This window comes from Astatotilapia calliptera, chromosome 8, assembly GCF_900246225.1.
Source record: "Astatotilapia calliptera chromosome 8, fAstCal1.2, whole genome shotgun sequence".
Lineage (NCBI taxonomy): Eukaryota > Metazoa > Chordata > Actinopteri > Cichliformes > Cichlidae > Astatotilapia > Astatotilapia calliptera.
In genome coordinates this window covers 4,179,885-4,191,593 of record NC_039309.1, presented here as the reverse complement: position 1 = coordinate 4,191,593, position 11,709 = coordinate 4,179,885, and the positions used below count along the sequence as shown (strand labels likewise).

General features: G+C 40.2%; 1 protein-coding gene across 1 annotated transcript in view; it reads right to left on the bottom strand.

The window, feature by feature from the left end:
* Positions 1-381: 381 nt before the first annotated feature.
* Positions 382-11,709, bottom strand: part of LOC113028026 (corticotropin-releasing factor receptor 1-like) — a 96,949-nt gene continuing 85,621 nt past the window's right edge. The window contains exon 14 of the mRNA XM_026177958.1: positions 382-5,224. Coding sequence (XP_026033743.1) covers positions 5,084-5,224 — 141 coding nt within the window. The 3' untranslated portion in view covers positions 382-5,083. The remainder of the gene's footprint in view (positions 5,225-11,709) is intronic.

Genomic DNA, 11,709 nt, shown 5'->3' with positions numbered 1-11,709 from the left:
TGCATTCAATTAAGCAATAGTGCATCATGGTGAATACTGTTAAAGTCGACTTCTGTGGTCCTTTCTTTGTGTTTTAGTGCACACACAAAGACCCCTCCCTTCTCATACCCAGAAAATGGTGAATGTTCACTTGGGCAGAAGGATCTTATTTAAAAGCCAGATTTGGGCTGTGCTCCCCTTCGAGACTCACACACAAAGCTTAAGAGGATCACACGATACTCAGGATGTGTTTTCTTTCTTTGCTTTCGTCTCGGGGGACTGTGGAGACAAATGGCTGTGTGATCCGGAGTCTCCATCGCGGGTAATGGTGTCTTTTTTTTTTTACAGGCTTGTTTTCAGAAAAACTTGTCTATAAATAAATCTCTTCAATTTTTCATTCAGTCAAATGCAACACACAGTTTATTATCGCTTGACATTTTTTTTCAAGTATGAAAATAACAATATTGAAAATAAATAACAATAAATAATAATTTGAATGACATTGTGATTTTTCATTGACCACCGTATACGTACCACAAAACGATGAAGATTCTCTTTGCATGGTTTCTATATTTCTTATTCTTGCTGATGTAAAACTTTTATTTTGAAAATTCCTAGCACAATTGCATGACGACTACACGTTTCTTTCGTTTAATTTGAATTTTCTCCACCACAAAAGGCTGGAATCAAGCTGAAAGCAGCTGCTCTGTTACAAGTGATGATCAGCATCATGTAAAACTCAATTACTTAAAATAATTTGACTTTTTTTTTTTATCACAACCAGAGCTCACACATCACTTACAAGGGGTAAAAAAATTATAATAATAGGGTGACAAAAAGAAAAGGTTCATATACAATTTTCTCATAAAAATGCACAGGTGCTAGGCATACTGGTATCATAGGAATGTGGACTGTGAATTGCTGATCACATGGAAAATGTGCCCATATGATTTACAGTGTGTGGTTTGTGTTTTTGGTTTCTATTCGTGGATTTTAAAGCCCCCTCCCATCACACTCACCTCTGATATTTATATATTTACAGGTCATCAGTAAATACAGTTACTGCAAGTGTTCAAGTCAATCGAACGCCACAGAAAGGTGTGAATGAGTATAAACACCACCCTGAATGGAGGAACCCTTTGCTTGCTGGTCGAGTCGATCTATTAAGTCTCTTTGATCAGCTGAAGAGTTTTGTTCCACAAAGACCATCGGAGGCGGCGGTGGTCTGACTAAAACTTGTAAAACTTGATCATTTCATTTGCTTTCTATAAAGATTATTCCTTTTTTTAAAACTAAATTCTGACTGATAATTTTAACTTGGTTTGCTTTCAAATGGGTGACACTTTGAGCATAGCACTTTGGACATGTAAAAGCTGCTTTACAACCCACCTTCTCTCCCAGCTTTCTTGTTATTTTCGACTCAGTTGAAATCATATCTGTGGTCATTTATACCTGTTGCTGCCACTGCCGAGCACAACACTGCGTACTTCCTGTCCCAAGCCCAGATAAATGTGAAGGGTTGCGTCAGAAAGGGCAGTCAAATCAAACACGTGACTCATAATGAGTCAGGGTCCGGGGTGGATAAATGACCACCCCTGATGCTGTGGAAACTGTACTTATCATTAGAAGAATCCAGCATGAAAAGGATTAGAAATAAGTACATCAGATTGAGGTGTTTGGATGGGAACTTAGTGAGGCAATGCCGAGACAGTCCGGACAGGGCAGCTGCCAGGCAGGACGAACAGCACAGACTGCAGTGAAGATTCATGGGTGTTGTGAGGGGGGTCATGTGACAGAGGTGGATGCTACAGAAAGAGTGAAATGGAAGCAGATGATCCACTAAAGAAGAAGAAGCTTGTACATTTGATTATCTTGTAGTTCTTATCTGCATTTGTAGTATAGGCTTGTTTAATATTGTATTTATTTAAAGTGCTTGTAGCTAAATCCAGTATAAGGCATCTTTTCTCATATGAGTTCAATCCTTTTGTGCCTGGTCCCTGACAAGTAAAAAATATAACAACTAACTAACTTACAAGCAATAAAGGAACTGCTGAACACGTGGTCCACTCATTCTCACTGCACAGTTTTTATACTTTGTGAAAGTCTCTGCACTAAAAGGACCACTAATGCAGAATCTTTCCATGACATGACTGGTTGCAAAGTGGCTTGCAGATTCACAGCAACTACATGCAGGCTGAAAGAGTGAAACTGTGGGCTCTGAGAGGTTTAACCAACAGGATGTGTAAAAGAAAACCATGCGGGATGCCGCAGAGACTTTAATCACTTCGTGACCTGAACTAACACGACGCTTAATTTGATTTAAAGTGCCACAAAATTAAATGTATTGTGTGTCCAAGTAATGTGAAACATGCTGTCACTCACACTGGTCCTGTGGTTACATCTCTAAAAATCTCTTTTTGAGGAACTTTCAGGTCATAGTTTTGGGTTTTAAATATTCTCATTCTTTTGGTTTTTCTGTTTCTTTTGTTTCTTTCAGATGTAAACAAACAGAGTTGGTGAACACAGTGAAGCATTTAGTAGCTGCTTCTCTTATGCTTAGACTTATGTTTTTCTAGAGGTAAGTGCCAGAGAGAAAATATAAATAGTTTCACAGGTATTATACTAATTATTTCTAAATTAAATAATTAAACATTTGATCTTTTGAAAGTGGGTTAATTTAAAAAAAAGTCTTTCTTATATCTAGAATTGAATGTATGTTGCCACATTAACTTTCTAATGTTAATATTGTTTTTCTGCCCACAAAGGTTTATTCTTTCTAGGTAAATTTAGTTTGGATAAGATGATGAGAATATGTGAGATACATGCATGGTTACTGTGTGCGTGTGTGTGTATAGAAAACAAAATATGCCATGTGTGCACTTTCCGAGTACACATGTATCCAAACTGGTCTGGCTTCAAAATGGTCCAGAACCAGTGTGCCAGGAGTAAAATCACAGCCAAAGAGACACCCAAGAGTCCCAATGAGTCTGAAGCTGAACCAGATCTACATCTTAGCCAAATTCAGGTCATCACACGTGATTCAGAGATGGTCTGAATGCAGCCAACCTCTCAGGCCAAAGTAGGTCAAATCGGCACAAAAAACCCTCTACCAATTATTACTGAGGCAGATCTGCAGGCGCAGAGACGGGCACCATAAATGATCAGTAAGATAAATTAGAAGAAAGGCTACACGTCTCTGTAGCTGAATAGAAACCATTGTTACAGGTTACAATAAAAGAAAATTCCAACTAAATGTTGTGTCAGCATTTGATAACCACACACAGTCATAGCAGACAATCACCTTGAGATGTTTGAGTGATGATTCTTATTCAATTTTCCTCTGTTTGGGGTCAGATTGAAATGGTCTGTAGGGACGTTCTGACCATATTTTGCCCCAATGTGAGCTAAAGCCAGGAAGTGATTAGCCTTACTTGGCACAGCAGCTGTAGTCAAAGGGGCAAAGGCTAGCTATATATAGAAATATGCACTTATGAAGCTGAATGGAATTCGCTTATCCAGCAGATTTTTATCACATGCCATTTCAGTCCAGGGTTTTATTATAGGGGGAGCTGAAGACTGGACAGCTAACCCTGCAATTAATTCAGTTAGATTAAATCCTACATATATAGCGCCAATTCACAGAAACAGTCGTCTCAAGGTTCTTTTCACTGAGTGTGAAGTGCTCTATTGGGATAATGCGGTGCTCAGAGGACTTTAAGATATGATGGGGCCTGATCATCCAGGACTTTGTATGTGAGGAGGAGGTTTTTAAATTCAATTAGTGGACATACCTCCATCATCTCAACCACAGCCACCCTACGCCGCCCTAATTATCGTGTATCGACCCGCCTGTTTAATCTGTACATCAATAGAAACATACACATCATAGCTTGTGCTTTAAGCGAGAGTTAAGCCATGTAATTATTCTGCAGTAAAAGGCTATTTCCTCCACTTTCACTCTTTGTGCTCGACTAAGAAGTCACCTGAGCTCAGAAAGGAGATGAATGATGTGAGACTAACTGACTAACTATAGCCACTAAAGTGACTGAGTAGGGTCATTTATGACCCCATTAGATTCTATACTGGAATAAATTGTTTTAAAGGCTAGATTATATCTTTATAACATCATACTATGTTTCCTTTCTCTATGACCAATATTCTAAAGTGTTAAGAGGTAAGAAATTATGGGAGTTAACCTGAATTTTTTCCATCAGCTGAGCTGTTTTCATTGCATTATTGGGCTTCTGCAGCACTAAATCACGCTGTTCTTAGTCTGTTACTGTCACAATGCAGCGATAAAAGGTGGAAAATGTAAATAGAAGACAAACACTGCCATCCCAATGGGCCACTTCTTACAGAAAACAATTAAAGTTGTCACAGAAATATACACGTAGGGTCATAAATGTCCCCAGAGGGTCACTTGGAGGTTACTCAAAGCTGTAAAAGCTGTAAATGTGTCTGTTTTTTCTGGAACAAAACTCTTCAGGTAGGAATTATGGAATGTGTTTAACCTTCCTGGAAAGTCGATGAAAGCAGCACGAGCGCACCGAGCTGAGAACAGAGGAAGAAAGCACAACATCAAATAAACAAACACCAGAAGCAGACAGCTGCTTGAGAGAAAAATAAAAACTTAAAATAAAATCTCAGGATAAGTAACGACTTAGTCACTGGCCCCTGCTAGCACATGACTCCGCTGAGATGGAATCCAGCTCGGTGCAGTCCAGGAGCATAAATCCTCAATCGTGATGGCGATGTTAGCAAAAACAAAGTGCCAGCGGGGAAACGACAGACAATTAAACAAGTGCTGTACATTCAAACTCCAGTACACACTCATCAGCTTGGTCACGTGCATCTTTTTGATCCACTAACCTCCCATTTTCACAAACATTGCAATGTCCTCTCCCGCCTGTACCCATCCATTTTCTCCTGAAAGTCTGTGTAATGTCCCTCCTGAGGTTTAGGAGACTGATGCAGCCTCTCTCTAGATCTCTAGCCGCAGAAAGTGTTTTAGTGTTACTCCAGTGATGTGGCAGAAAAGGATGACAACGACAGCTGGAGGTTTCTCCCAAAGCGCGAGCATGTAGGACAAAGCTGGTTTCCTCTTTCATAGCGACGTGGACTGCTTGATGCTGTGAAAGCTGACCCGTGAAGGTGAAGTGGGGATGGACATGGCCTGGGTCATCCTGGCTCGGATCGAGTGCTGCTCCTGCCATCGGTGGAAGCGCTTCCTCACGGCTGAGCGCACCTGTCAACAACAACACCGACAACAATAAGCTCGAGGAATTAAAGAAAACAAAGAATGATTATCTGTCAGCCGACTGGTCGTTCAGCTGAGCCGATTTAATTCTTTTACGCTCACGCTGTTTACTGAGACGCTGCCTCGTGGGTCGCTCCACCTGACTGCTGCAGAATCAGCTGACTTTATTTTTATTTACCTTCATACTGTGAATATTTTCAGAGTGATAGGCTATTTTTCTACCTTTTAATTCACCCTTAACTTTTTTCACAGACTTGACAGAAAGACCGACGTTCAGGAAGTGAAATGAGTCAAACTGCAGTGATTTGTAGTTTCAGGATTCAGTGTTATGCAATGGGACTGCAGCATTTTAACAAGGTAACCGACCTCTTTGGGAGGAGTCTAAATACATGCACACACAGTACTGTGCAAAAGTCTTCAGCTACCCCCTGTTTCTTTATTGTTTCTTTATATTTTGTTTGCTGTTTTGTTTTTCTTTTTCACTCATTTCCAGTCTATGTACCTGACCTTTTTCACAGGAATGTCTTTATGTTTGTTAAGCCACTTAAATTTGATATAAATTATTTAAGGATAAAAAGCACCACTGTTGTGTCTGCACATAACAGACAACTTAGCATAGAACCAATTTAAAATTGTCAAGAGAAAGAAGTGGAGGAGAAAAGAAAAAGAAGACGTGACCTAAGAAAAAAACAAGAGACTATCCACAGCAGACGAACAGTATCTAAGTCAGATCCTTAAGAAATATGAAAAAGACCTGATAAGATCTGGACTGAAAATCAGTGGTGACAGAAATTATTGAGGGAGATTTTTGGCTAAAATCACAGCCAGTAAATACAGACGAGATCAGGAGAGAGCTGCAACAACAGAGGTACGGCTGAGTGTCTACAGCCATCTGTAAAACACAGTGGAGACTTTATCATGGTTTGGGGCTGTATTCCAGCCAGTGGTGTTGGAGATCTTCTCAAAATTGATGAAATTCTGAATGCAGAAAAATAAAATCAGATTTTGATACATCATACAACACAACATGGAAAGTTTCTGATTGGCAGCAGCTTCATTCTCCAGAAAACAACGATCACAAACATGCTGTCAACCCTTTAAAGACTAAACAATGTAATAATTGCAAAATTACAAAAAAAAGAACTAATAATTTGCATATCTGAATTTACATTTGTGTATTATTTGCAACATCAGACATTTTTTTTTTGCATTTTTTGCTTAAAAATGTATCATGCAATTTATTATTTTTTTGGGGGAAAAAATAACTCAATAACTCAACAACTCAATCATATGTAGTGCACTTGGCTCTAAGAAACCAGAGCATACCTGGATGAAACAGCCCAGAGCCCAGACCTCAACATTATTAAAGCAGCGAACAGCAAACATCCAAAGAAGAGCTCAGCATGACCTTCAGACGTCCTTGAGAACCATTTCTGAAGACTACTTAAAGAAATTAGCTGACTTAGGGCGAGAGGCAGGGTACACCCTGCACAGTCTCTCGCAGGGCTAGAATAATAAAACTTTTTTTTGCCTAATATAGGCATCTATAGGCATGTGTTTCCATGTATGTTTATATATGTGTCATTGCTACACATATTTCACATTTTCCCAAAATATTAAAAAAACTGTTTGACAGTACTGTGCATATACATATAGCAGTCTCTGCACTGTACAGTCACATTTATGGCCCTCAGCTCATATGTTTCATATACTATACGGTGACAACTGGCTATAAATTATTTTAACGATGATTAAAACGGGACCATCAATCAATCAATCCAAAAATCAATCGCCCCATGTGTCCCATTTCTGTCCACCTCCACAATCACAATTCTTATCTTTCGCTAATCGAAAATGTGAACCACAGAGCATTACTTTAACACACAACTTTAGACTTTACAGGGCAGACTGTCAGATAACTGACCACCATTGTGTTTCACTTGGGTCATGTGGCCCAAAGTAGGATCATTTAATCCTCTACAGATGTTTTTGCTCCAAAGTTTTCCGTTTCTCCTGTATGTGACTGTGGGTATCCTTTGTTCATCTCTTTCATTTTTCCCCCTGCTTTTCCCTGCTACCCTCAGCCTGTAACAAAACACTAAATCAATACCCTGTGTAGGCTGCACATGCTGGTTAAGCTCCTCATTGCAGCTACAACACTGTTCATGATGAGACAGTCGTTCATCATTCAGTCGGCTATCACAGTGTGGGACGGTACCAAAGGGCAAGCAGTCAGCTGATATTACATCTACAAGCGAGTCAAGGAATAACTCGTTAGGTAATGATTGTTCTGTCAAATGACGCCGGGCTCTGAAGCTAAATCAGGTTATGATCCTGCAGGTTTACCTTTATGCCTAGTTTGTGGCTCAGGTGGCACGGCTATGGTCTCGATTGAGACTTTGGAGAGCATAATAGAACAGTCCATCTAAACACTGTGACGTACCAAATCATTAGCCATTTCTCAGGTGGCTTCCTGCTGTGAAGGATGAAATTCTACATGAACACAAATTTTATGAGATTTTCTAAATTTCTTTGCTATTTTGGAAGCAGGAGTAGGCTTTTTAAACTACAAACTCCGGGCTGAAAAAATAAAGCCAAAACTGCAGTTCCTCTAGCGGCCACTTGAGGCTGTCTTCAAATGAATCAGTCCCCATAGATGATTACAGTCTCATACAAAAATACACTTTGGCCTCTTTGGATAGTTTCTTCCTTAATTAAAACAACTTTAGCGCTTAAAGTGGGCATAGCCACCATTACATCACCCATTGGTTTTGAATGCTGACACTGGCATTATTATTTTTTCCAAGTGACCTTATTTACATGAAAAGGTGGCACGTGATGTATTTGCTGAATTCTCTTTCAAACTGCAGTCTCTTGGTTTTCAGAGAACCGCAGTTACGCTAGTAACCAAACATTCGGCGGAAACACACCACAGCAAACTTAATTAGCATTCATAAGCCATATGTGTGTTCATCAAAGGTCCATAGGCTGTCATGTGTCTAATCTGCATCACTGAACTCGACCTCTCCATCGGGTTTGTGCTTTTGTTGCCTTGTGGAGCCTAAAAGCAAGAAATGATCCGGCTTGATGTGTGATAAATATAGCCCAAGAAGTCTGGGCTTCAGTTTTGGTGAGTGAAACTGAAATATTTAGTCTGTGTGTCAGTGTCACATCCATACAGTTTCAGGATGCAAATATGGTCACTTCTGTCTCCAAAAACCCCCAAAGTGCTAACACTGAGGCTTCATAATGTGGAGTCTAAACTAAACTAATGGGTGTGGACTTCCCGTCATTTTGGGGCACCAGTCACATTGTGATGATGGTCTTTGCTGTGAAAGCTATCAGTCAAATCTGATAAAAATTACACCCACACTGTCATGGCCTGGGTCTAGGGACCCAGGGCTCATGTATTTTAGTGTATGTTTATGTTTATATTTTCCATGTGGTGTTTTGGTTTTCTCTCCATGTTTTTCCGTGTGAGCTTCCAGAGGTTTTGGTGTGCTGAGGAGACTGCGAACCTGGAAGTGTTTCTGCTCTAGAGACAGCCACACCTGCCGCTCGTCGTCCTCTGCCAGCTGCAGCAGATTACGTTCGTCAAGGGAGCGGCATTTAAGACTGTAGCTGAGCTGAGGCCGACACTGCATCCTTGAGTCAGAACTCGTCAGTACAGCTGTGGACTTGGTCCAAACCTTTGAGAACGCAGATTCCCTGCTAACCTGTATGTGTCTATGTTACCAGGAATCTGGAGCGGAGTGTGGGAGTTTTTGGAGTCGCCACTGTTTCACCTTTCATGAACATCTGCACTGTGTGGGATTCAGGGAGAATCGCCACGGGACCACAGTGCTGGGATTTTGTATATAGTTGTGTGTTTTCCACCCCCTGTCAATAAATCCACTGTCCTTCACACAGAGTCTCGCATTTGGGCCCTACTTTCACTGCAACTCCACGGTCTTTGCCATCGCAGCCCGTGACACACACACGCATTTCACTTTTCATATTACAGGAGCTGCAAATATTTTTTTCATTAACCTGTCATTTTTTTTCTCTTGCTTTCTTAATAAATGATCATTTAGTTCACAAAATGCCAGAAAAAAAGTGTGAAGTGTTCAACCTTTTGCTTCAATAAGCAAACACGGAAATTTACAACAAAACCAGAGAAAATCTGAGTTGCTAAAAGCTGCATTCTCTGACAGAAGAGACTACAGTTTGCTTTTCAATTAACCGTAGCTCGATATTGATTACAGAAGTGAACGGCCTAAAAGCCATCTATTGAGTCCAAGGCCAGGAATTAAATCACTCAACCTGCAATCAAACAACAAGTGCTCTGCCACCTGAGCCACAGCCACCAATTTATTAATGCCTGTCAGTGCTGGTAATTTAAGGTGATCTGCTCACAGTGAGGACAAAAACAGAATGAAGTGGCCTAAAATTGTTCAGCATGACACAAAAAATATTCAGTTTCAAGTTGGGCTGAGGACACAAAGGCAAAATCAAAAGCTAATAATGCAACGCTAGCTATCCTCTCTCTCATAAAGAAGAGGAAGAGGTTGTGCCACAAACTGCTTTGAGTGTACCTAAAGATTTCAATACTTAATACTCATTTTTTGGGCAGCTCTCTTCTTACTATTTGCTTTTAAATTTTGAACTGTACACATTGTTGTTATCGCCCAGTTACTCTAGTATTCCAATAAAGAAACAAAATGCCAGGTTTAATTTTTTAAAGCAACATCTGATTGAAAACTAAATTGGTTACAAAATGGGTTTCTACTCCACATGCATAGAATAGAATTACCAAAGCCTGTTTAAAAAATAAATAAATTAAACAACACTTCTCATCAGCTGTCTTCCCCACAGACCAGTCGGCTGAGAAAGCGATCAGGATCCTTGAAGCTCGACTGAGAATGCTTTGTCTGCTCTGTTTTATTCTAGGCAATAAAATAAAACAAACAAACAAACAAACAAACAAACAAACAAACAAACAAACAAACAAAAACCCAACAACACAAATTCCCCTTTACCAGAACAACCAACTATAATGTCGAGCCTACAATATCTCTGATTCTGTTTTTCAGACAAGACAGAGAAACTGCCAGTGGTGGTTCAATCTAAAAATGTTTTTCAGGTAATATCTACAGTTATCCACCCAACATCTCTCTCCCTCTGCAAAACTCAGCTCCATGTAGCTGCCAAAATAGTATTACAAAACCCACTGAGGTTGTCCAGAAGTCACATTAGCTCTAAAACATGCAGTAGTTCAAACACAGAAGATCTGTCAAGTTTGGGCATGAAGCCTCGCTGTCTGCTCCTTGAACTTTGCCTCGATGTCCATGTTGGACTTTAGATTAAGAAAGTCGAGAACAAAACCCCACACGAGCAACTTAAACTGTCAGCCTCTCTCCCGAGTCTTTTACTTGCTGAGCTAACTGATCCTGACAGTAATTCAGCCACACCATGAGTTTATAATGCTGACATCGGGGCACAGGGGGCGATGTTTGTGACAGTGCACACAAGAAAGTTCGTCTGATCAAGTGCAGGTGTGCTTGAAACGTTACAGCTGTCATGATGCAATAAATAGGTACAGTCGGAGTCGTGCATGAGCTGCTGATGTTTTTCAGCAAAAAACATCCCAGACATGTTTGTAATCTACCAAACAAGGTCCACGTTGTGTAGCCATCTATTTACACCCATTTAGTAAAGACATAAAGATTTCTTCATTGCAGTGATCTGACAGATATTTGCTGCTGAACCTCTTTTGTAAATGAAAACAAGGTCAGCATCTGTCAAAACTAATATACAGCAACCAGTTTTGACCTGGGCGTTAACGTGTCTGTTTTAGGCACAGCTGCTGGGATGTTGCTGTTTGAACTACTTGCGTTTTGCTTTTTTTAAAATTTATTTAGAAACAGTATTTAGATCTATTACAGTAAATACAGCTAATCTGTACAGATGTTCTTTATTCCCATAGGAATCATCTAGCGCCCCCTTTAAGCCAGTTTCATCATCAGTTCACCTTCAAAACATCAAGCCACAGCTAGACTTTGTGTTTAACGCTCATGCCCTGAAATAAACAGTGAACATCAGCAGGTTAGCATGCTGGTGTTAGCAGTAAGGCACCACTGTGCTGATCTGCAAAGCACCACATAGCTGCTAGCAGGGCTGCACACTCTAAATATAGTCTTTCTTGATTTGACAGATCTGCATCAGCCTAAAGCTCACCGGCCTCAGCTGCAGCATCTGTTTCACTTCTGCTATCTATTTTGTTCTGCTTGTATCGTGTAAAAGAAACAGAGAAACAACTGCCAGCACGCTCGTAAGCCGCGAGGAAACATCTGCAGATGGTGCAAAGAGGCAATGAGGACTGTTCTTGTAGGAAGGAAGGAACAGGAAAGGAGCAACACTTTATACATTTGTTACTACTTACTGCTTAAAATGTGCAAAGACTTAAATGTGTTAAATGTGATTTTTTCTATGGA